Below are 26,463 nucleotides of genomic sequence, written 5' to 3' on the forward strand. Positions count from 1 at the left end.
CCAGACATAACTGACCATCATGGGGAAACTGATCAGATTGGGGACACAGGAGAGGCGGATATTCCGACGACCAAAGAGGCTTCAGTGGAGTCGCCTCCTTTTTCTCCTGGGAATGTTGATCATTGGTTCCACCTATCAGCACCTGAGGAGACCCCAGAATCCTCTCTCAAGGTGGACAAAAGTCTCTGCCCAGCAGCCTATTAAATTGGCCAGCAGGGATCTCCCTAGTGATGAGATGACAGTGGTGGGGAGTGACCCTCCAGAGGCTAGCTCTGAAGTGGACGGTGAGATGCTAGCACCCCAAAATACAGTAATCAGGGATGAAACAACACCTAGCATAACAATGGAGGATACCCCTAACCCACTCAGAACAACCCAAATCACCCCAACATCACCAAAGAATAATTATAGCCCTACAGCAGCTGGCACAGAAAGAAGAAAGGAAAACACTCCACCCACACCTAGCAGAGCATCAAACCACTTCATCTCAGCGTCAGGCAGAGAGAGAATAAAAAGCTATGCCCTAATACCCAGGGGAGAAAGGAGAAACTCCATCCCAACTCACCCCAGGAAAAAGGGAAGGAAGTCTACCTCATCCCCAGGGGGTGCACCATCTGCTACCACCCCCACAACAACAGAGAAAGACAGCAAAACCATGGCAACCTATAGGCTGTGGGAGACCAGACTGCCCAAGAGAACAATGAAAGAAAACACTGCAGTTTCTCTCAAGAGAGTGGTTCTGAACACCCCGACTTCCTTAACACATGAAGTAGAAACAAGCCTCTTGACTTCTCCAAGTTTGGTGGCAGAGAATGCCCTGGGAAGTTCTAGAAGAGAGGAACAGACCAGCTCTATCAGTTCCCAGGGATCAGTCCCACAGCGCGCCCCAGCCACCTCTGAGGAGCAAGTGACAGTAAGCGCCAGGATGGGTAGTACCCCATCAACCACTGAAGCTTCTGCTGCTGCCTGGAGAATTAGTAATCCCTCATCCAGAACCAGCGTGTCAACCATTAGAATCGCCTCAGCCACCAACAGGGAGCTGGCAAAGAGACCTTCCACAGTACGCAGTGCCCCAGTAATTCCCAAAGTCAAGGCAATGCTGACCACACAGGTCCACCGCTGTGTGGTTGTGGAGCCGGCCCCAGCTGTACCCATGGCCTCATCTCCGAGCGTGACAAACATTCTGTTCCCAGAGGCTCCCAGTTCCAGTCCCTCAGCTTTACCCCCTGACTGGCCAAACCTCCACCCCAAGGCCGAGTACCCCCCAGACCTGTTCAGTGTGGAGGATCGGCGACAGGGCTGGGTGGTCCTGCACATCTTCGGCATGATGTACGTGTTTGTGGCCTTGGCCATTGTGTGTGACGAGTACTTTGTCCCAGCCCTGGGAGTCATCACAGACAAGCTGCAGATCTCTGAGGATGTGGCTGGCGCCACATTCATGGCCGCCGGAGGCTCCGCCCCTGAGCTCTTCACTTCTCTCATTGGTGTCTTTATCTCCCACAGTAATGTGGGTATCGGTACCATTGTGGGCTCTGCTGTGTTCAACATCCTTTTTGTCATCGGCACCTGCGCCCTCTTCTCCAGGGAGATCCTCAATCTCACCTGGTGGCCCTTGTTCCGTGACGTCTCCTTCTACATCCTTGACTTGTCCATGCTCATCGTCTTCTTCCTGGATAGCCTCATTGCCTGGTGGGAGAGCCTGCTGCTGCTGCTGGCCTACGCTCTCTACGTGTTCACCATGAAGTGGAACAAGCAGATTGAGCTTTGGGTGAAAGAGCAGCTCAGCAGGAGGCCAGTAGCCAAGGTCATGGCCCTGGGGAGCCTCAACAAGGTAAGGCAGTCTGGTGGCAGCTTTCCCAGGCCTCTTGGTGTGAAAGGACAGGGAGAATTAAGTACCACAGAGTAGAAAGAACAAGACTGCATGAGACAGCTGCTGCACTTCCCTGGCTGTTCATTTGTTCAGTGTGTCTAAACCCTGCTGTTAGCCAGTGTGGCGGTGACTCTTCCCCAGTCATCCAAGACACCGGTTATGATTGTGATCCTTATTTTCAGAAAAGAAATTGGAGCAGGAAGAAAAGTTAAAGTTTTCATCCAGGGTCACACAGCAGGCAGAGGAGTCACGGTCTGAACCCAGACTGGTCTGCTCGGGTGTGTGGGAATGACATTTGAGTCAGCTTCAGAGAAAGAAGAGACATTAGGATATCAGGCGGGGGAAATGATCTCATCCATGCACACAGAGTTCAGGGTTAGGCATGTTCCAGTATGTTTGTTCACAGGTTGGACTGGGAGAAGAGGGTAGCTAGGTGGAGTCTGGGGAGGGAGATTCCCTACTTCACCTTAACGTTGGCTGTGAGGATAGCTCCACCCACTAACAAGCCAGCCCTCAGGCATAGTTCTCACTTCGCATCTACTAGAGTCCTGATACCAGACATGCCCTGTGTACACTAGAGTCCTGATACCAGACGTGCCCTGTGTACACTAGAGTCCTGATACCAGACGTGCCCTGTGTCTACTAGAGTCCTGATACCAGACGTGCCCTATGTACACTAGAGTCCTGATACCAGACGTGCCCTGTGTACACTAGAGTCCTGATACCAGACGTGCCCTGTGTCCACTAGAGTCCTGATACCAGACGTGCCCTGTGTCCACTAGAGTCCTGATACCAGACATGCCCTGTGTCCACTAGAGTCCTGATACCAGACGTGCCCTGTGTCCACTAGAGTCCTGATACCAGACATGCCCTGTGTCTACTAGAGTCCTGATACCAGACATGCCCTGTGTCTACTAGAGTCCTGATACCAGACATGCCCTGTGTCTACTAGCATCCTGATACCGGACGTGCTGACCCTACAGCTTTTCTGCCCGTGTGAGGGACTTTCCTGCTTAAATTCATTGGATAATTCAGTGACTTGAAAGACAACATCATATTGGGGAGGTCATCTCTGAAAACAAATCCCAAGTGGGACCTCTTTCTTTCCTATTCCTGGAGGGTGAGTTTGGGTACAGATTGGCTCACAGGCTGTCTCCCTGGTCACAGAGAAGCTGTTGGTGGGAGCAGAATTTTGCGTGCAAAGAGCATAGGATTTAGCTACTTAATCCCAAGCAGTTTTGATGAGTGGGCAGGATGTCTACCAGCCTCAGCAACAGGAGGCAAGAGATTAAACTGCTTCCTTTAGAATTTTTGAACTTGCACAGTGTTCTAGTCAGATCATGGAAAGAAGAATCAGATCCCCTGAGTTCTAACTGATGCTCCTTTTTAATTAATGGTGTGACTTGGACAAGCCTCTTCTCAGTCTTCCCCAGTCTCCAGGGGAAATGACAGTCCAGTTCATCACCAAAGGGCTCTGTCCAGCTCCAACTTTTATGATGTCTGAGTCCAAATGAGTTCAATTCTGGCAAGACTCAGCACTGGTTATTCGTCTGAACTGGTCGACCGTTTACTGTTTGTTTACTCAGGGCACAGAGAAGGGGGAAATGCTGCCTTGGGTCACATGGCCCACTGGGGTCAGAACTGGAGAGATGCAGCCCTCTGACCCCCTAATCGCCACAATTTCCTGCCAGGCTGCTGCTCTAAAGCCACAGGCTTAGAGAGAGGGTGACTCCTTGCTGCATAGTTTAAGCCTAGGAAGCGGGAACCTCCCGGGACAGGATGTGTCCTGGAGCCTTGCTTCTCTGAGGAAATCCCTGGTCAGTGTCAGGGCAGCAGGGTTCTAGGCCCCGCCCCCCCCAACTCTCCTCCTGGTTCTTTGTAGTAATTCTGCTTTCACTGAGACTCAGTCCATTCTGAAATCTCCGCTGCACCCGAGCAAGGCCATCAAAACAAAGCTTGCTACACAAGTGAGCAAACCCCCATGATTTTAAAAGAGTTTGTCCAACTCCAGAGGCTGCTCAAGGCCAATAGTAGCAGACCATTGCCAGCCAGTGAGCAGGGGTTGGTTTCAACCGCTTCTTATTCTGTGCTGAAGCTAATCCAGTAGGGTTTTAATTGACAGTATTATTAAAGAAAGGTTGAATTACTAACTATATTTGAATGTGAATCCAACAGTATTTAAAATTAGAATATATACTCTGGGACTGGCTTTGAATACTGTCCACCATGGAAGAACAAGTAAAAAAAGAACTAGAGCTGTTTAAAAATGGATTATATATGGATTTAGAGTTCCATTCTGTGGTGACTTTTAGCTACAGAGAGAATGAGCTACCCTCCTTTGTGTCTGAATTTAACTGGCTAAGACCTATGATCTGATCAGAAGGATGTAAGCTGTGCTGTGTTTAACTGACAGCAGGAGGACAAGCCCTGGGATTGAGTCCACGAAGGAGTTCTGTGCAAACTCAGTCTTTGCTCTAGCAGACTAGGCTGGTTTTCAATTTCTGTGGTGCAATGTTAAGTCTGTGCCTGCCCTGCAAAGTAATTTCCCTCACCTAGGAAGTTTTTTGAAAGCAACCTCCCCTTCACCTACCACTCCTTCTCACTGGCCTGTGGCTCTCCTGGATCAAGGGGTCCCTTAGTTAAACATGATGGAGAAGGCAGGGGTCAGAGAAACTGGGCTTCCTTAAGCAGCCATGGCTCTGAAATAGGGGAAGTAAGAGAGAATTGGAGCAAGGCAGGCTGGGAGTCAAGGAGCAGAGCTTGTGAGGTGAAATCCTCTAGGCAAGAACATCTTGAGAAGTCGGAGTCAGGAAAGGAGAGAAACACACTGGGGGAAAAAGTCCTCTTTCTTCCTCTGAGTGACAGCAATATCAGCTTCGTCATTGTCACTGAGCAGGGAAGCCATCTATGTCCCAAAGTCTAAGCCCAGAGTCTTAGTCTGTAAGGACTGGCTCAGTCTCTTCTGAAATGCCAACAGTTCAGGAACTCCATTTTACTGAAAGGTAGGAGCCAGGGAGGGAATCCATGTTCGTGAGGAGTCTATTCCATGTACAAGTGTCTCAACAATCTTTTTCTCTCTTTTTTGATTTTTTTTTTTTTTGAGACAGGATTTCTCTGTGTAGCCCTGGCTGTCCTGGAATTCGCTGTGTAGACCAAACTGGCCTTGAATTCACAGAGACCCACCTGCTTCTGCCTCCTGAGTGCTGGAATTAAAGGCACGTGCCACCACTGCCTGGCAACAGTTTCTTATTTAACGTTAAAAACTAGACTGTAGAGGCTGGAGTGTCTCAGTGGTTAAGAGCACCGCCTGCTAGTCTAAAGGTCCTGAGTTCAATTCCCACCAATCACATGGTGGCTTACAACCATCTGTAATGAGATCTGGTACCCTCTTCTGGCCTGCAGGCAAGCATGTAGGCAGAATAAGGTATAAATAAATAAATAAATAAATAAATAAATAAATAAAATCTCTAAAAAAACAAAAACGAGATTGTAAACCATATCTTACATATGAGGAGTGAGGGCCACAGAGTGGGCACTTAACCGGCCCAAAGTCACGCATCCAGTCAGTGATACTTAGTGTTTATAGTGAATCACTGTATTTGGGTTTTAACTTAGGTGCCCTGTTAACTATCCCCTGCTCTGTGAGCAAGTCAAGGCAAGTCTACAAGTCATTTATTATGTGAGGAATAAAGTTACCTTCAAGGAAGAGAATCCTGCGCTGGAGCCCCAAATCATGTTGCGGTTCATGTAGGCCTTCAGCCGCTGTGATTGGTGCGAGACAGCTCAGGCACTGGCAGACTCTGCTAAGGCCAGACAGTCAAAGCCTCCTGCTTTGCAAGCTACACAGCCTGGTCCAGTGCAGTGCTGTTCCTGGAGCTAGAAAGTAAATAACCACACAGCCACACAGCTACAGTGAATAAGTGGAAGTGGCCATGTGGTTTTCCTCTCCCTCGAGAAGGCCTTGAACATTCAATTAATCTAACCTGTGCAGCAGGTTTCTGAGCTGGGCGATCTTTTCATTTTATGAATGTTGCATTCTGTCCAGAGTATCGCAAATCAGAATGAAGGAGTTTCTTGGGGACTGTGATTCCAATAAAAATGCATTTAAGACTGTCTCTAGAAAAAAATAATTAATATTGGCCACACACACACACAAACACACACACACACACACTCACACAAACACACACACACACACACACTCACACACACACACACTCACACACTCACACTCACACAAACACACACACACACACTCACACACACACACACTCACACAAACACACCTTTGGTTTTTAAATATTTACATCTATTTATTGCATCTGTGACACGCTTCCACATGCCACAGCACATGTGTGGAGGTCAGGGGAGTTGGTTCTCTATCATGTGGGTCCTAGGGAGCAAACCTCAGGTCATCAGGCTTCTGAGCCATCTCAGCCGCCCGCATACAGTATTTTAGAGTGTCTCTTTCAACGCTAGCTGAACATTTTTCAAAGCTAAAACACCTAAGACAACACTGTCAGATTCACATCAGCTGGTGTAAGGTGCCTTTTATGACCCCAGTAAGGCAATGGTAAATGCTTGCACGGCTATCAACAATCTCGCTTAGCTCTCTTTGAAACTTTATACTGAGTATTGAAGCTCTCTGTGTATTGTTTCTGGCCCCAGATGACAAATCTCTGGACTTCTTTGTCCATGTATGGTCACAGAGAGCCAAAATTCATCCTAGAACTCACTGGCATCCAAGGATGATGGACCCCTCATCACATGTGGACCGAGGAGCTTAGCCAGAAGGACCAGCCATGGACAGAAGAGCAGCCCTATGGGGTGCCAATAGCAAACAGGGGTGTAGCGATATGAGTCCTTATGGAAACCCCATCTCTACACTCTGCACCAAAGAATTCCTCAGGATGTAGGTTCTGGGGGGAAAGCCTGGTACTTGGCCCTGAATACACTGTGGTCTATTTTCTCCCCAGCAGGAGACTTACCCAACCAGTGAGACTCCGCACGGGCAAAGCAGGCTACCTACCTGTAGAGCTTGTCTTCCTGCTTCTTGTCAGGGTTGATATTTAGTTTGAAGGCTCACATCAGCAGCCTGTATAGCCAGCTGCTTGCTATGGAGGCTAAGGACAAGAAACAGCCATCTTGGCCCTCCCCTCTTCTGTGGGTCCCACCTATGTTAGGCTCCAGAGAAGCCACTGTGCTGCAGAATAGCTCATCTTGGCTGGGCTGAGGCATGGCCTTCAACTGTTAGCTGGTCGCTGACTTCCTTCCAGTTGATGTCAGGGCTCTCTCTGTCTCTGTCTGCTTGTCTATCTGTCTCTCTCTCCTCTTTCTCTTTCCAATAGCTCACCTTGGCCTCTCCCAGCAGAATCCCCAGTCTCTAATCATCTTTCCCTGGCCCGGGGCTGTAGCCTTGCTGTAGAGTGCTAGCCTAGCAGGTGCCTTTCCTCATGTACCTGGATGAAGCTTTTCAAGTCCTCCTACCGGCCTGTGGTGCAGACGGCAAAACAAATCACGAGACACAAATATTAACAGCGCAGCATAAACATCTGCACGAGCCCAGTCCCACTGCTTGTTGTTGCCACAGATATGTGATGTGTGTGTGCCTGGAGCTGAGGTATTACAGGAATTCATAAAACACAGTAATATGCTCTCCTGTGGAACTTCATGGGATTAACTATCAAATTAATATTTACGGTGCTTTACAAAGAATAGCATGCGTTTTAGATGCTCTGCCCCCTGAACTAATTGGAAAATAAACACAGCACCTAACTGTTCAGGAAGGCGGCATGGGTACACAGACAGTAAATAATAAGAGCATTTCAGAGTGAGGAGCACCGCGAGGGAGCTGCATGGTGACAGTGTAGTGGGGGCCCTTGCTGAGGAGGAGCAGGGAGGTTTTTGGGAAGAGAAATCTAAGGAGTGAACTGCAGCATAGAACTGGGCAAGCATCCCTGGAGGAAGGAAAAGAGCTTTCAAGGGCCCAGGCCTCGAAGGACCTGACACATTATTGTAGTTAGTGGACAAGGCAGGGAGAACGGACCAGGGCATCACTGGGGAGGATAGGGAGCCTGGGAATTGGAGACTGAGTTTGGGTCTCATTTGAGATGCAATAAGGGATTAACAGAGTTCTGTTTTTGGAAGCTCACTCCAAAATTTCTGTGTAGAAAATGAACTATAGGTGCACAGTACTGGAAGTAGGAGTAGCAACGGGTCTGCTGAGGAGCTGTTTGGAGCTCCCAGTTGTCTAACTGTGTATGTGGGTTTACACATGCATGCACATGCGCACAGTAGTTTCAGATTATCCACTGGAGATGCAACGTCATGATCCCCACTGGACAAATCTAAAATTCATAACATTTACTTTATAGCTCTTTTCTTTGGCACAGCTAAATTTCCAGCATCATGATGTTTGTACCTTTGAGCCATTATTAAATAAGATAAGGGTTATTTGAATACAAACACTGTAAAGTGAGGACAGTCTGATCACTAAGCTAACCACTAAATGACTGATGGGCGGGTAGCATATACAGCACGGATACACTGGACACAGAGCTGATTCACTCTCTAGGCAGGATGGGCAGGGACAGCCTGAGAATGAATCAAGCTCAGAAATTTAGAAGTTACTATTTGTTTGTTTCTGAAACTTTCCATCAGCTAACTTTGGACCACCGTTAAGGCAGGATACCGGCACTGAGGCGAAGGAAGCTGCGTCACACAGGCACACTTAGGGTCAGTTGGCTGCGGAAGATGTTCTGGAGAAGTTCTTGTCTGACCTTGGTGATGAGGAGGCAGGAAGGTAGAAGTCAGGGATGGTGCGGAGCTTTTGGGCATAAGTGCAGAGTGAACGGTGGTGCCAGATGCAAAGAAAGAGAAGCCTGGAGGGAAAATTGGTTCAGGACACTCAGGAGCTCTACTCTGGAGTGGAGAGTCTGGGAGCTTCCCTCACTGCCCAGGAGGTGGCTGTACACAGGACGATCGAAGCTCTGTGAATGACAAAGGCCCTAAAGGATCCTGCCATACTCCTGGCCTGTCTTTGTGTGATGCCTGTCAGGTCTGTGATACAGCGACAAATGAGACGTAGTCCCAGCTCTCCTGGAGTTCAATGGAGAAACTAGAGTTGGTCCAGCTTTGGTACCTGATACTCATCAAGGAGGATGTAAAACCACGTGCACAAAATTAGGTGTGTAAAGGGAGAGAGGTCCCATAGCCCAAGCTTCATCAGATGCACAGAATGTTCTCTGGGGTGGGGAAGATGGGGAAGTCAAAGTTATAGCATCATGCGGAAATATGTAGGCAAATGGGGAGGGATTCGGATTGCAGAGGGTCGGGAAAGGCCTGGGAGAGCGGGATGCAGGAGTCGGCCCTGAAACAGTGGGGTCTTGTCATCCTGTGTTGAGGACAGAGGAACGGAACTGCCTGTGAGGAGAGAGACTGCAGCTGTGTTGTGCGGAGTGTAGCCACGACTTCAGCAGCGTGAGCATTTGAAAGAACTGTAAAGGAATCATGGGGCTGGAGAGATGGCTCAGTGGTTAAGAGCACTGACTGCTCTTCCAGAGGTCCTGAGTTCAATTCCCAGCAACCACATGGTGGCTCACAGCCATCTATAATGAGATCTGGTGCCCTCTTCTGGCATAAAAGCATACATGGAAGAAATGTTGTATACATAATAAATAAATAAATCTTAAGAAAAAAGAAGAAGCATGCCATCCACACCAAGCACTTAGTATTCTAAAAAGAATGCAAAAACACTTAAACTTCTTTATGTTCATTACTTGTTGTAGTTGTAGTTTTCTTTGGGCCACTAGCTTCCAAATAATGACACAGAGACTTCTTATTAATTATTAAAATCCCAGCCTTAGCTTAGGCTTGTTCCGCTAGATCTTGTAACATAAATTAACTCGTTTATTTTCATCTATATATCTCTCATTACTGCCACGAGTATGACTGGGGACTCCACCTTTCTTCTCCTCAGAGGCTCTGTCTCTGGAGGTCCCACCTAACTTCTTCCTGCCTAACCTTTGGCCATTCAGTTCTTTATTGAACCAATCACAGTGACATCTTCACACAGTGTAGGAACATTCCGCGACAGTTTGTTGAAATAGTGCTTTCAAGAGGACTGGAGCTCCAGCTTGGTCCTCAGCAGACTGCTTGATTGACATATTTGATCCATGAGTTTGATCTCCATTGCAGTAACAACAACAACATTTGGCTGTGGGGAAGCACTGGGGAAAGTCACAGGTTGGGTTTGGTGGCACACGCCTTTTATCCCAGCATGGGGGAGGCAGAGCAAACAGATCTCTGGGAGTTCCAGGCCAGTCAGGGATGCATAAGGAGACCCTGTCTCAAAAAATGAAACAAAGCCAGGCAGTGATTGGGCACAACTTTAATTTCAGCACGTGGAGGCCAAGGCAGATGGAATCTCTGAGTTCAAGGCGAGCCTGATCTACAGAGCAAGCTCCAGGACAGTCAAGGCTACACAGTGAAACCCTGTATCAAAAGACAAACAAAACATTCCCCCCAAAAAGTTGCTTGTAGTTCTGCACTATGGACAGTCAGGAGCCCGGTACAGAGGAAGCTCAGCTCTCCCTCCAAGGGACAGTGAGGCTTCTAGAACATGGAGGAGGAACATGGTGTGACGTGCTTAGAAACTCACCACGCTGAGGGGGTGAAGAATACACCTGAAGAGGAACAGATTCAGACTCAAGGACTTTCTGGGCCTGGAGGCAGGAGAGTGGAGGTCAAACTGAGCTGCCTAAGACCTGGTCTGTTGGTCCCCTGGTGTGGGCAGTGAGGTAGAGAGGAATAGGCTCGCAATTGTTGGTACCTCCAGTCAGTTCCAGGGGATCCAATTCCAGTATCAGGGGTCCCCTATCTCGCCTCTGGAGCACCAGGCATGCACATGGTACAGATACACAGATGTAGGCAAAGCCCTCATTCATATTAAACAAATTTTAAAAATTAAAAAAAAAAGGTTGACATGAAAGTCTGTTGATCTGAATTTGATTCCTGGAACCCACAAAAAGTGGGAAGAGAACCAACTCCACAAAGTTGTCCTGTAACTTACACACACACACACACATACACACATATACACACACCCTGTCACATGTGACTCTGCCATGTGTTTGAACCCCCACACAAAACAGCAATAGTAAATGAAGCATAGTAATTTAAAGGAAGAAAATAGCTGAGAGTTGTGTAAGCGTGTAACCTCAGCATTCAAGGCGGGCCAGGGCTAGAAAGCAAGACCATGCACTCCCCTACAAAAGGCTCCAAAGCTAGAGGTGCATGCGGAGAGGCTGCCCATGAACGCAGAGAGAGGTATTTTAGCCTGAATAAGTCATTAGAGCTGTGCACTATGGGGCAAAGGTCAGCCCCTTGGCTCTTGGGGGACAGTCCCCAAAATAGCAAGCTCCCACTTCTTTGCCTCCAGAAGATTCAATGGGAGAAAGTTGGATACGATGAACTGTGAGCTGGGTAGGACCGCGAAGCTAGTGCTGTGTGAAGTCTCTTTTCTCTCAACCCATTGACAGGTGTGATGTGAATAGTTAGGGGCCTTGTTAAAACCCACAGCTCCCCCTTCACACCCAGTTTGGATGTTTCAGCTTTCTCTCACTCATTTTCATGTCCGTTCTTTAACAGAGAGCATCCAGAGTGTCTAGACACTCAAGCCCTCCCCACCTTCCAAAAGTCCTCACATCCTAGGCCCCGGAGAAAGCCTGCTTGGCTCACCTTGCCAGCAGGACCATCTCTGCCTCTTTTATTGTGACCCATGCTCTGCTTTGCCTTCCATCTGTGAGATATATCCCATTCTTTTCGGGACACAGACTCTGTGTCCTAAATTGCTTTTCTCTCTATAACCACCAGCACAGTTCCTCAGAATAGCATGTGGGTGGCCTGTGGTCAGGTGGTATTTTCTATATTTTCAGAGCAGAACAGAGGATGAAGCTGTTCTGTTTCTGGGTGGGCCTTCACAGCCAATGAGGAAAGCAGAGGGATGGAGAGATAGTCACTGGGGCAACTGTTAATAACCTTGGTGCCTAAAGATAGCACCAGAGGCCACTTGGGATTATCTATGCACCCTCCTTACCTTTGTTGAGAGCCACAGGTCAGGGGACCAGAGACAACTACATCACATGTTCCCTGAATGGTAAAAACAAACAAACAAACAAACAAACATAGAATCAGTGGATGGTGGTTTGCTTCCATCAAGCACCCTGTGAAGGAGGTTAAAGTAGGAGGATCACGGCAAATTCAAGGCCAGCCTGGGCTGTATAGTGAATTCTAGGCACGCCTGGGCTAGGATAGTGCATCCATCTCTAAAAATAGATAAATTATCGGACTCGAGTTGAATAGACAATTCATTATCATTCAAATGGCATCTCAAGGCTACGAAAGCAAAGAAAGTGGGTCTAATGGGCTTCACGCTTCTGCATCTTGGGTATGCAAGGTGGTCTCACTCCTTGGCAGGAGCCCCCACAGCTTCCCTAAGACGTAAGCACTCTCATCTGACCCCAAAGCAAGATTTTAGAATCACGAGATGTGCTGTTGTTGTCCAACTTTCAAGGGGAGGGCTGTTTCAGCAAGCAGGAGTGAGGGTGGGGTGGAGCTAAAGGGACCATGGAGAAAGCTTTCTAGAAGAATCCACCCTGAATTTTCTGGGGAGGAACCAAAGATTCAGGTTAGCAGAGAGGCATAGAGAAGGTGTCTTTGGCATAGGGAAAAGGGCACAAATGGGTGAATCTACTCATTTACTTAATAAATATACTGCATCTTTACCATGTCTGTTCACATGCAAAGAAGTTGGGGGAAATGCTAGAGCAGAAAAGAATAGGCACCTTTAGGAGGTGCACGAAGGGAGGTGACATTTAAATGGAGACCTGAAGCACCGAGGAGTGAGGAGCCAAAGCTGGACTACAGGAGGAGCCCGGGGATGCCCTTTCCAGGCAGGTGACACACCTGAGCCAAAAGGTGGCAGGAATGTTGAGACATTTCCTGAAGGTGGATTAGTGTTTCTGGGTTTCCCCAGCGCCACCCCAGAGAGAGGGGCAGGTGGGACCAAAGAAGCAGGGTCTCTCCATGACATCTGCATTCATCTCTTGATCTTCGATCCCCTTTGCAGCCCAGTGACGGTGCCATTGAGGAGAACGAGTCACAGGATAGCAAGAAGCTAAAGGTGGGTGTATGAAGCTTACCCAGTGGAGACGCTGCAGGCTGTGTGGTGAGGGCATCCACATGGTGCTAGCTTGGGAATTATGGCTTCGAATCACAGCTCACTCTGTCCTGAGCCTGCTGTGTAACCTTAGGCCCTAAATCTATAAGACGCAGTTTGGACTAGAGAAACTCAAGTCATACTTCCCAGTCCCGACGTTGGTTGATAAAAGTTCAGTTGCTGGTGGCTTTATCATATCCAGAACTAAGGAACTAGGGGAAAGCTCTTGAGGGGGCAGGGCCCAAGGTTTCTGAAAGACTAGCCTAAGACACCACGTGGAAGGAGTTATGGGGAACTTTGATAGAAAGCAGGTCAGGTAGTAGTGGGTGGGGCTTGAGGGACTGAATCTTCTCCGTTTCTAAGAAAGTCTCCAAGTCTACTGTAATGGCCACGGCCACTAGGTGGCGGAAGAGTTCATCCGGAACGGGATGGGGAGGCTGAACAGGTGGGTGTCTTCAGTGGTAATCTTAGGGTATTTCTTTGTGTTGCTATGAGCACGTGTGTGTCACATCTGTGTGCAGTACAGGTGTGAGTTCTTCGGTGCCTCTGAAGGTCTCTGAGCAGCAGAGTGTAAAGTCAAAGTGGGCTCACAGTCGGTAGCCCGGGGCAACTAGTTTGACTCGCTCCCTGTGTGACCTTGGACATACCACCTCCCCTGCGCGCTTCCTTCTTTCCTTTTGATGGGGCTCCCAGCATTGCCTATCCTTGGGCATGGGACAATGACAACACAGTCAGGCGTGATGTCTGGACTGTAAAGGGCCGTGCCTGGCGCAACAGCCTGCCTGTGCGGATGCGGATGAAGGTGTGTTTCTAGAAAGGTTACTTGCAGTGAGTGGCAAACCTTCCGATAACAAGGTACCACTGATCCCCATGACCTGTTCCCTGTGGAGTCTGTGGGACTCTTAAACTGCAGAAGGAGCTGGTCCTGGAGGAATCAAAGGGAGGATGAGAGGGAGTTGGAGGTGAAGGAAGCAGGGGCGAGGGGCGAGGGGTACCTTCTCTCTGGTCTCTGCGGGAAGGAGGCAGGTTGGCGGGGAGGCCGTCCTGCAGCTCCTCCCCGGACCTGGGCAGGGCACCTCTGAGGCCTCTGCGGCTCTCCCCTTGCTCAGCTCCCGTCCTTGCTGACCCGAGGGAGCAGCTCGGCTTCACTCCACAACAGCGTCATCCGCAGCACCATCTACCACCTCATGCTCCACAGCCTGGACCCCCTGGGGGAAGGTAAGCAAGGCCTCCTCCCACCTGCTGGTCTGCCCCGTGTGCCTCCCCTCCTGCTACTGGAGAGAATCTGGGCCCTACAAAAGCTAGTGACAGTGGGCTGGGCTGGGCTGGGAGGACAGAACTGTGGGAAGAGGGGGTGGGCAGTGAAAGCTAGACAGTCTGGAAGACAAGGAGGACCTGGGCGCACCAAGACAGAGCCTCAAGTAATACTCCATTGTATCCCTGCTCTGGTGTCCCTGCCCGTAAAGTGAAAGGCCTTATCCGCAGCCAGGGCACAAATGCCATAAGACCTATGTGGTCTGTATTGGGTCAGATCCAATGTCCCACAGGTTGACTGGCCAGGGATGCTTCTGGGGACACCTCCTCCACAGCCCATGACATTTCTCTTGGCTTCGTGGGCAGCTCTGGACTCCTAGGAAGCTTGTCTCCCCTGCCAGCCTGGAGTCCTAAGGGACACCCTAGGAGATGTTGAAGGCACTTCTGGGGAGCAGAATGTAGTGTTTAAGGTGCTGAAGTTGAACTTGACAAATAATGACAGCAGTGGAGGTCCCATTGTCTACCTCTCCAAGTCCTGTCTCCCCTCTCACTTCCCTGAGCACAACCCCAAGTGCCTCTTATCCCTTACCGCCCGCCTCTCAGGAACTCACCACTTCCCTGTGAAATCCCCTTTTCTGGGTCTCCAGTGCAGAACTGAGCCCAAGCAGGATGCCCACCAGGAGAAATCTAGTTTTAGGCAAAGTCAAGGCATGCAATTAGTCAGGAGAGCCTGAATATGGCACAAAAGAATAGCCCCAGGGTGACCCCTGACCAGGCCTTTCTGGTTAAGGGGCACATTTTAGGATCTCAGACTGTCATAGGCCCTGACCTACTCCTTCAGACATAATACAGGCACTGTGTGTTTAAAAGTATGCTGTACTGGGTAAAGCAGTGTCAAGGGCAAGGCAGCGAGCCTTCCCAACGTGGGAGAAGCTACCCCATGTGAACAACACACCTGAGGAGTGGGCAGACCGGGGCAGCCACAGGTCTGACATCTGGGGTGGACCTGACCTGGCTTCCAAAAGGACTCTAAGTCATGCCTAGCCCTTCCTAGCAGAACTGTGGAATCTAGCCAAGCCCTGAAAACAAAGAACTTCTGAATGGACTGTGGGGAACCCAGACCCGGCCTACTCTGTGGCCAACTGCCAGCTGGCCTACTTGTCCTAACAGGATTATGTGGTGTTCAGACCAGGCTGAGGTCACAGGAGATTGGCATTAAGGAGATGATCCAGCCATGCTGGGTGGGGAGAGGGCACTCCAGGGAACAGTGACAGGGGAGACCTGGTATAGGGATTGTGGGTGTGGTAAGGCAGGGGCGACCCTTGAGATGAATAATTGCAGATGTGTCCTGGTATGCAAGGCTGCTCAGAGCTGGAGTCTGAGAGTTTGCCAGCACATTCACCCAGGAGGGGTTAGGTCTTCCCAGGCCTTTGTTCAAAAGTCATTCCAGATGTTTGCTTCCCTGGCAGCTTCCAGATGGCTATCCAGATGTTTTCACCCTTCCCTAATGGAGCATCTCAGATCCAGCTTTGTCCACAGGAGATGTTCCCTTTCTCTGAACTCTCACCTCCCCAGGGTGGTGTTTCTCTCCCCTGGGCCCCACGATTCTCTTCTGCTCCGGGTCAGGTGTGTGTGTGTGTGTGTGTGTGTGTGTGCGCGTGCACGCGTGAGCGTGCAAGCAGCAATGGAGAAGACATTCTACAGTAACCAGGGAAATGAGAGACAGGGGCGAGTGATGAAGGTTGTGGATTCTTCCAGCCAGCAGTCAGCTGATGTGCCGGTGCCAGGATGGGGATCCCGGGATGCCCTTCTTTGATAGTGTAATTCTCTGTTCATCGGGGTGCTATAGCTCTTGATTAGTGGCTAGAGGGCCCTGGGCAGTCTGGATTGAGGAGACAGGCTTGTTCTGAAGTCCTCAACACTTCAGGAAGATCAGCTGCGTGCCAGGACACCTCGAGGACCAGAAGGACCATAGCAGTGACCCTGCAAAGGGCATTTACAGTCAAGTCAGCAGCAGCTGAACGACTCTGAAGGTTTAGGGCACAGGAGGAAGGAAGAGATGCCTATTCTGGTCCAGGCAGAGGCTTCATTCCATCCGGCTTCCCAGCCCTGTACCTTCTTAGCATCCTTGCAGTCTGCCTGTGCTCCCTCCTCCTTAGATGATCTCCAGGGCCTCTTCCATCCCAAACCCTCGGGAATGCTGGGCATTTTCATCACAGAACTGTTGCCTGGGTGGAAAGTGGCGGATCACTACTGCTGCCAGTTCACCATCATCATCGTGACAGCCAAAAAGTAACACAGTGACATCTAGGGGCTGTTTTAAATACAGTCACACATAAATTCATTGGCCAGCTACAGGAAGGCTTTTCAGGTGAAGTGTCTGAGGGATGGATAGGCTAAGAGATCAGCCAGCAGGGCCATTACTATAGTGCACCTGGTCAAGCGAAGATTCACACCCAGGTCCTCAGGCTCCAGTGTGTGCCTGATGGTGGGGGAATCACACCCAGGACCTCAGGCTCCAGTGTGTGCCTGATGGTAGGGAAATCACACCCAGGACCTCAGGCTCCAGTGTGTGCCTGTTGGTGGGGAAATCACACCCAGGACCTCAGGCTCCAGTGTGTGCCTGATGGTAGGAGAATCACACCCAGGACCTCAGGCTCCAGTGTGTGCCTGTTGGTGGGGAAATCACACCCAGGACCTCAGGCTCCAGTGTGTGCCTGATGGTAGGAGAATCACACCCAGGACCTCAGGCTCCAGTGTGTGCCTGATGGTGGGGAAATCACACCCAGGACCTCAGGCTCCAGTGTGTGCCTGATGGTGGGGAAATCACACCCAGGACCTCAGGCTCCAGTGTGTGCCTGATGGTCAGGGAATTACACCCAGGACCTCAGGCTCCAGTGTGTGCCTGATGGTGGGGAAATCACACCCAGGACCTCAGGCTCCAGTGTGTGCCTGTTGGTGGGGGAATCACACCCAGGACCTCAGGCTCCAGTGTGTGTCTGATGGTGGGGGAAGCACTGCGGTGCTCAAGTACTCTTGTCTCGAGACTCAATTTGGTGCTCTGGGTGTATCATGGTGCTGCCATTTTCAGAGGACACACAGGCTTCCCAAGTAACTCGATATTCATGGAGAGAGCTAGCCTGCATTCGGGACAGAAACCATGTGGCCATTGCCCTATGTGCCCATTTGTTCACCATTGTCTTGCCTGCCCTACCCCTCCCTCAAGCCACACAGCTGCCGGGGAGGGGGATCTTAAGCTCCTGCTTCTCAGTCCATCCCTTTTCCTTCTCTATGTCTAAGTTACTCATGTGAAGTCCTTTGCATGTTGCCTGGCACGGTCATGTAGGGAGAGAGGGGGTGTCCCTGTCCTTTTTCTTCTCTGAAAATCAGGGCAGCTATTCTGTGCCCACCACTCTAGAGGTCTCCAGGAAAATCTATCCCAATAAAAACGTGACACTCACTTGGAAGCTTGGTTTTTGGGCTCGATCCTTTGCCGCTTCTGCAGTAAAGGGAAGGCTCATGGGCCCCCTAGAGCAGCCTGCAAAGAATGTACTGCCCTGGCTTCTAGGAGACCCGTGAGGGGTAAGCTGCAAGGGGCCTTACAGATCATTTGGTCCATGAGCGGCCAAGCAGCCTCCCTGCCATCATTTCTCCACTCCCTGCCCATCACGGACATCACTGACTGATCCTAACAGGGATCCTACTAAGCTTGGGTCAGATGCCTCAAATGAGCCATCGCTTGAGTTCATGAAGGAAATACATCCTGCAGGCTGGTCCCCAATCCAGCCAAATGTTTATCAGAGAGAAAACAGGAGGAGCAATAGCTGGCCAATGATGATGGGACTTAGCCACGTTTACAAATGGGGCATCAGGGGTAGGCCTTGAGAGCTCAGACACAGACACCACAGGCCTAGGCCAGCCTTCTCTGCCCTGTACTGCCAGGCAGTACAGGGTCCTGACTGGACACTGAGGCTCCAGATAAGATGTCTTCCTTTCTCCTTCACAGCCCGCCCCTCCAAGGACAAGCAGGAGAGTTTGAATCAGGAGGCCAGAGCCCACCCCCAGACCAAAGCAGAGAACAGTCCCAACGGTGAGAGGATGGCTCACTGGCCACAGGCCAGGTTTCTCCTGCCCCACCTCCTGTCACAGCCTGGGTAGCAGACACTGAGGCCCATGTCAGTCAGTGTCTCTCAGGCTCTTCCTTCAGTGATGCTTTTCTGCCTCCGGCTCCCAGTAGCTTCCTCCTTGCTCTCCGCAGGTGGGGCAGGCAGGGAAAGGCCAGGGGAACACTCAGCTCCCTCTTCTAATTTCCTAAACCTCATTCCAAGTGAGACTGTGTTCCTTCTTCCTGTGACTTCTACACAAGGACATTGTAGCTGTGAGTGATCCGGAATGAGTGACCCTACCAAGGGAAGGTGACTTGGAGCCAGTGACAGAGGCCTAGCATCTATTGGCAGCTATGACCAAGGAAGTAGGACAGTAATTGCCTCATGGGCTCTGGAACACCAGGTTTACCTGACTTACTCAGCAGCCCATAGAGGGAGCCAAACAGCAGCCATTCTTTCTATTCCATAGCCAAGGAAACCAAGTTTCAGAGAGATCAAGTGAACTGGCCCCAAGCCACACAGCCAAGAGGTCGTTAGTCTGTAGCTAACATGAGCATTTCAGATTTTGTCCAAGGCCCAGCTCTCTGCAGTTTCTCTGATCCATGGCCTCTGAGCCGCTTGTCTTTGAACTCAGTGGGATCCCTTTCAAAAGACCAGCCCTCCCTGCTCCATTTACCCAAGTAGTTCCAGAATCCCTGGCCACAATTCTAGGAAATGCCTGCAGACACAGGGGAACACTTCCCAGATGCCATCTTGTCCCTCACCTATTCAGAGGACAGAGAAAGGACCACTCCTATTTTCCAAACAAGCATCCTTAGCACTCCCCTGCCAAAAGCCCTGTAGTTTCTCCCGCCTGTCTCTGCAGCTGCTCTCAGAACCTGCTCAGCTCTCACCTAACCCGTGTTTGTCCTTTAAGAGGAGGAGCCAGCCGAGCTCCCTGCGGTCAAGGTCACTCCAGCCCCTGTTCCAGGCACCAAAGGAGAACAGGAGGAGGATCCAGGTGGCCAGGTAGGTGCCCAGCTGGAGGAATTTCAGAGGCCAAGGAAGGCCTGAAATCCCATCAGGTTTATCCCTGTGGGGTGAACCTTCTCTGAAATCTTTTGAAAATGCTCACACTTTCACCTGAGCATGAGATTATATATATGCACACACATATATCTTATTTTATATATGTATATATGTGTATCTATGTATATACACATACTGATGTATATGCACGACTACATGCTATAAGAACATAAGGAATTGCTAGTGTGTCAGCAAAGCAACCAGAGACTAAGTCCAGGTTGTCCAGACCACCAGTGGCTAAGAGGGCTGCTGGGTAAGAGGCCTTGGCATGACCCGAGGTCCTTCATTGCTGCGCTTCCTGCCTCGTCCATAGCATGCTTGGCCTTGAGGGCCTCTTTGTCCACCATTCTCAGACCATGTGGAATTTGTCTCCACGCTTTTCTACCAGCTCCTCGTAGTCCCTCACCCTCCGTCCCCAGATAGCCTTATCTAGCCGGGTATGGGTAGAAAGCTCCCTTGCCAACAAGACTTCCCTGATGCACCTGAATCCAAATGCCCAGGGCACTCTGTACCTGACATGGGGCTTCTGCAACTGCCTCCTTGTTTTCCAAGCCTCTTCTAGTTCCCTGACCAGCTAGTGGGTTCCTGAGGACAGGACGCAAGTCTGAGTCATCTTTACCTCCACCTGAGGGAACCATCCTGCCTGGCACACGCTGCAAATCAGTACAGGTTGAGTGATTGGCAGCAAACAGACGCTTAGGTGCACGTACCAGTTCTGCCTTTTCTATTCAGCGCCCAGAAGCACACTTTATGGACACTCACAGTCCAGCAATCTTGAGACTCAGTCTTGAAGGTGTCCATCCCCTTCCAGGATGTGAGCACCAAGCAGGCCCACTATGGCCAGCTCAATGAACAAGAGGATGTAGAAGCTTCTGGAGCCTCAGCCCCGGAAATGAAGCTGAACCTCATAAAGAAGTTGGGTTGAGGCCCAAGGTCTCCATCTGCTGCCCTTCCTCCCTGCTTTTGCTGTGCGCAGACTCTATGACTGGCTTCAACTCTAAACTACCGGCCCAGCCTTCCAGTCCACAGGGACCAACCAGTCACCAGATACTGGTCTTAGAATCTGTTCAGCTTAAGTCACAGGTCAGAGATCTAGTGCACAGCCGGGCGACTGTGGCCCCGGGAGAGATGGGGTGCCTTCAGTACAGCACAGAAGGGAGCTGCTGTTCACCTGGATTATTATGCCTGCCTTCCTTCCTTCCTTCCTTCCTTCCTTCCTTCCTTCCTTGCCTCCCTCCCTCCCTCCCTCTTTTCTTTCTTCCCTTTTCCTTCCGTGTGCCCTGTCTGTCCTGGAACTCACTCTGTAGACCAGGCTGGCCTTGAACTCAAAGACCCACTGCCTCTGCCTCCCGAGCTGGGACTGAAGACGTGCGCCTCCACTGTCTGGCCTAGGAATGCCTTTCTAATAAGATCCCCAAGGTAACAATTTTGGGAGCCAGGGAAGGCGGTATAGCTGGTTGTCTCTTACCTAATTACTTAAATGAACCGCCATCTCCAGGAAGCCTGCTTCTGTGATGGGGCCAGAGGAGGGAGGCAGGGATGGTTTTAGACAAATCTTTTCACTCGTCATTCCTAATTCAAAACCCAGGCATCCACAGATAGCAACTTTGTCTTTTCATTGACCCTCAACTCTGGCTGTACGTTAGGATAAAATGGAAAAACTTTAAAAAGTTGTTCCCTGCCTACCCGTTGAGTCAACATCCCCAGGGCAGGTCCTCCAGCATCCTGGCTTAAGAAGTCTCCAGTCAGGCCAGGCACAGCGAAGTATGCATTTAATCCCAGCACTCAGGAGGCAAAGGCAAGCGGATCTCTGTGAGTTCAAGGTCACCTCAGTCTTCCTCCCGTGCCACTCAGGACTGCACAGGGAGACCCTGTCCCAGGTGATTTCCATACACAGCAGAGTTGAGAATCATCGAATATCCTTTGGGGTTGTTACGACATTTGTTACAAGTGCCATGCTTACTCCTTAGGGGCTCTTGCTCCAGGGGACAGACTGCAATGTTACCCTTAGTTTCAGATCTAATTGGGGACCATCAGAACTAGTGGCTTTTTGTGTGGAGATAGTCAAAGCTCTGCGGATGAATATTCTAGAACAATGAGCATATAGACTATGGATGATTGCTTTCATCTCAGAGGTTCTAAGTCAGCTGATACATGTAGCGACAGGAAATCTGCACTTCTAATAAGATCCCCAAGGTAACAATTTTGGAAGCCAGGGGTTCCTTCAGTCCTAGAATGTTAGTGGTCAAGAGGCTGAGAATTGAACTCTATCTGTTCAAATCCCAATACCATCATATACAAACTGTGGACCACGAGCAACTTAATCCCTCTCTACCCTAGCTTTGTCACCAGTAGTCAGATGGGTACAGGCCTATCTATTGATGGGTCCATGATGCAGCAGCTGCTGTTGTCATGAAGTCATTTACTATTGTGCCTGGCATGTGAGAGTATGCAACAGATAGGTAAATTATCATCATCTTACATGTGATATAAGAGTTCGGGAGCTTAGCAAGGTGTTGTAGCTGACAAAGCATATCAGCCATGTTAGTCCATGTGGAGGGAAGCCCAGTACATAAGACAAGGGAGAGAATGGTATTGTTCCAGTGTGTGTAGATTCTGTGCTCAGTGTTGATGCCCCACTCATGGTATGGCTAGTTAAACAATCTAACTATGGCAGTCTCTATGCCATAGCATGCCCGATGCCGGAGAACCCAGAAACCTTCAACTCATGAAGGGGCTGTCCTGTGAAGAGTACTTAGGCTTGTTCCATATGTCTCCAGAGGGTAAAACTATGTGGTGGCGGGGCTTTGATACAGATAGTGACTTCAAACCAGTCAATGCTGTTAAAGGGGGCAGACGCTGCTTTAGGTGGCGAGTGCTCCAGCCTTGGAGATGACCAAATACAAGTGGGACGACCACGGGGTCGGAAGCGGTGATGGGAAGTTTGCCGCATCTTTGTGCCAGTTTTCTCCTTTGAATATTTAACTGCTCAGATGCTCTGACAACAGCAAAAACAAAAACAGGGAGCCACAGGGATGCAAATCAGGCAAGATTTTTACCATACATTAACCTGTTGTCTTTGGATTGCAGGGAGATGTGGGTGAGGCTAAACACACAGGAGATGTGACAGGTGAAGAGGGTGAAACTCAACCAGGTGAAGGGGAAACGAAGGCAGAAGGAAAAGAAGATGAACACGAAGGGGAAACTGAGGCAGAAGGAAAATATGAGCATGAAGGGGAAGCTGAGGCAGAAGGAAAAGAAGATGAACATGAAGGGGAAACTGAGTCAGAAGGAAAAGTTGTTGAACAGGAAGGGGAAACTGAGGCAGAACCAAAAAAAGATGACCATGAAGGGCAAAGTGAAACCCAAGCGGATGGCACTGAGGTAAAAGATGGTGAAGGTGAAGAAGAAGCTAAAGCTGAAAATCAGTGTGAGACCATCCAAGGTGAGACCCAAGGTGAGACCACCCAAGGTGAGACCACCCAAGGTGAGACCACCCAAGGTGAGACCACCCAAGGTGAGACCCAAGGCGAGACCACCCAAGGAGAGACCACCCAAGGTGAGACCACCCAAGGAGAGAAAGATGCAAATGATGGAGGGGGAAGTGACGGAGGGGACAGTGGAGAAGAGGAAGATGACGAAGAGGATGAGGACGAGGAAGAAGAGGAAGAGGAGGAGGAAAATGAGGAGCCTCTGTCCTTGGAATGGCCCAAGAGCAGGCAGAAGCAAGCAATTTACCTCTTTCTCCTGCCCATCGTGTTCCCACTGTGGCTGACAGTGCCCGATGTACGGAGGCAGGTAAGAGTACCTAGCTGTGTCGCAGGCTGCCCATCCTGAGAGAGGCTAGAAGCCTTAGGTACCAGGAAGAAGGCTGAGAAACCTAGCTTGGGAGACTTCACCCATGAGGATGTGGGATGGGGCTGCAGCTCTGCGGGGGACCATGTACCACACTCTGAGTCAGGAGCCTTATGTCTGCTACCATGAGCAGTGTGAACCAGTCCATTCTTAATTCTAATCTCAGTATTCTGGCCTTAGTTTGGGAACCATGGCCTTGTACCCATTCATAGTTCACAGAGATATTCTGAAAACCCAGGGTGGTAATTGCTATTTCTCCATATTGTTCTCTCTCTGTAGGGAAACTCTAACCCACCCCATCTAAAGTCCAGAGAGGGATGGGGCAGAGGAAAGTTGCAGAAAGCAAACTCAAGTACTCAGCTGGGTCTCTGGACTGGTTCTGTTGAATGCCTGCTGGACAGGCCTGGCTCCCCTGCAACTCCTTACCAATGGCTCCAGGGGTTCCCTGGGAAAGGGCCACAGCTTCACCCAGACTGCTCCCCATCTTCCTCATTATTACCCATCCTCTAGACCTCATCACATTTTGGAGTTCCCTGGATTTCCCTCAGAGAGGGAGCCAAAGACCAGGAGTCCTGCAACTCACTTCTCTTCCCTTTCCATCTCCAACAGGAGTCCAGGAAGTTCTTTGTCCTCACCTTCCTGGGATCCATCATCTGGATAGCCATGTTCTCATACCTCATGGTATGGTGGGCTCACCAGGTGAGTGGGCAGTAGCTCACTCTCCCATCAGCAGGTCCTAGCGCTTGTCATCTAAGATGCATTCCAGTGTTCTGGACTATCAAGATCCAGTGTGCCTGTGGTCCCCATGCTGTTTGTAAAGACCTTCAAAGTAGCCATTTATTCCGTCAATCATTTTCCAAGTATGGCTTTCCTATCTTAATTGGTATTCAGTTGTATCAAGGCATAGGAGGCCCTTCACATCCAAATTCCAGTGGTCCGGGCTGGCCTGACCCCCCAAACTGACAAAATCCCTTCCCTTTAAGTTGACTTAGTCGGGTCTGCTTGCCAGCATTGTACCATAGTGCCAGAGCACCATGAGATTTTTGTGTTCTGCCCAGAACAGCATTTATCACAGAGCTGTGATTGCAAGCTTTGCTCTAGGCTAAACAGACGTACAGTACTGCCCAAACTGCTGTCTGCAGCCTGGCTTAGCTCCCAGTGCACTGCATAGGTCGCGTGGCCCCAGAAAAGAAATGTTGACCCAGCAGACTGTTGGGGAGGCAGATCTCTGGGGCATGCACAGTTGTCTGTCGGACGACAGTGAAGGACAGAGTTGGTGTCATTAGACTTTTAGTACCCTTAGTGAAGAGCTGTGTGGTTCCCTGAGGCTGGAGCTGGGGCCTGACTCTGTCTCACCTATCCCCATCCCATCCCTGTCTTGCAGAGGGCACGGGCAGAGCCTTGGTGCTTTCTTGTTAAGCAGTGTGCCGCAGTGCTGTGAACCCTCAGATTCCCTGCCCCCCGCTGTTGCCATGGCTCCTGACCACTGTTGTTGTTTCCCCAGGTTGGTGAAACCATTGGGATTTCGGAAGAGATTATGGGTTTGACGATCCTAGCAGCAGGCACTTCAATTCCTGACCTCATCACCAGTGTGATTGTTGCCCGGAAAGGCCTGGGAGACATGGCTGTGTCAAGCTCAGTGGGCAGTAACATATTTGATATAACAGTGGGGTGAGTGGTGGTCTTCCTTTCTAAGGCATATTCGGCATCACTGGAAACTGCATTGGCTCAGCTGGGTGGTTTTCTTCTTCCTCTATTACAGATGCAACAAAAGGGCATTTGTGTGGTTTGTCCTTTTGAGGCAACGGCATACCCTCCCTTCATTCACCATAGCCTTAACAGTAACTGACTGGAACTTAGATGAACTGAGGAGTGAGGTCCATTCATTCCCTCTACCAGTACAGTAAAATGCTGCCCTTAAGGAGGTAGAGAAGGAAGGGACTGGAAGGAGCCATGTCAATCCTTCTTCATGTGCGGGCTCCTGCTAGCTCAGAAGCTTCAAATAGCCTTTTGTATAAACAAGAACTGCCCACCCTCCTGTGTAACTGTCCCCTCCTTGGTCCTAGTCTCCGAGGGCTGTCAGAGCACCTGGGCCACTTTCATTTCCCTGGTCATGGCTTGGACTTGGTTATTTTGCTTGGAATTTGTGTATGCGAATGTTAGGGAGGAGCTGCGGGTGGTGTAGGAATCAGAAAGATCTGATCGCTAAAGAAAAAGCATCCCGAGGTTAGTTCTTAATCATAAAAACTGGAAAATTAGTCACACACTGATCAGGGTTAGTCCTATATATATCACTAAGCTTATGGGGGTGGGTGGGACTCAGACCAAGGGCACTTTTTACATTGTTTTCTTTTTTTTTGAGATGGGATCTTACTGGCCCAGGCTAGACTCAAACTGAGGATTCTTCTGCCTCAGTGCCCAGTGCTGTGCTAACAGGCCCGGCCCGGCTCGGAGTACTTGTTTTAACATAGCCTCTCAGTAATAAGCCTTGAACCCTTTGCCAAGTAATTTTGTTTCCCTAACCTGCATTTCCTCATCAGTAAACTGTGGTTAATAATTTCTGTTTACCTCATCTTGTGCATGTGAGAACTCGGAAAACCTTAACCCACTAGTCCAGCACAGGGGGATGGGGGCACAGGGGGTATTACAAACAGCCGCTGTTCACGCTGGCTTTCTCTTGCAGCTTGCCTGTCCCTTGGCTCCTCTTCTCTCTCATCAACACTCTGCAGCCTGTTCCGGTCAGCAGCAATGGCCTGTTCTGTGCCATCGTCCTGCTGTTTCTCATGCTCCTGTTTGTGATCTTCTCAATCGCATCGTGTAAATGGAGGATGAACAAGATCCTGGGCTTCACCATGTTCCTTCTTTACTTTGTCTTCTTGATAATCAGTGTGATGTTAGAAGATCGAATCATATCCTGTCCTGTATCTGTCTGACTCAGTCACGGATATGAATGATGGGCATAGACCAGAAGCCCATGCCAGAAGCTCCTGCCCCTCTTGCCACACCAGTCCAAGGATGAACATGTGAACTGGACAGCCTGGACCCTCTGAAGTGACTGCCATCGTGACCGAGGCTTCTCTTTGCAAACTCCT

General features: G+C 50.0%; 1 protein-coding gene across 5 annotated transcripts; it reads left to right on the forward strand.

Annotated features, from left to right (window-relative positions):
- The first annotated feature begins 19 nt into the window (after positions 1-19).
- On the forward strand, positions 20-26,463 carry Slc24a1 (solute carrier family 24 member 1). Of its 5 annotated transcripts, XM_041679743.1 has the most exons (10): positions 20-1,831; positions 12,999-13,052; positions 14,198-14,306; positions 18,349-18,432; positions 19,365-19,456; positions 22,607-22,874; positions 23,019-23,314; positions 23,981-24,070; positions 24,876-25,042; positions 26,055-26,463. In XM_041679743.1, exons 1-10 carry the CDS (start codon positions 20-22, stop codon positions 26,302-26,304), a joined length of 3,222 nt encoding a protein of 1,073 aa, XP_041535677.1. In that variant the 3' UTR covers positions 26,305-26,463. The 5 variants fall into 5 exon arrangements, with proteins under 5 accessions (XP_041535677.1, XP_041535676.1, XP_041535679.1 ...); XM_041679742.1 differs by having other exon boundaries at positions 22,607-23,314; XM_041679745.1 differs by lacking the exon at positions 23,981-24,070.

This window comes from Microtus oregoni, unplaced genomic scaffold, assembly GCF_018167655.1.
Source record: "Microtus oregoni isolate MIOR12 unplaced genomic scaffold, Mior012 000032F_ref0000030, whole genome shotgun sequence".
In the NCBI taxonomy this organism is placed as follows: Eukaryota; Metazoa; Chordata; class Mammalia; order Rodentia; family Cricetidae; genus Microtus; species Microtus oregoni.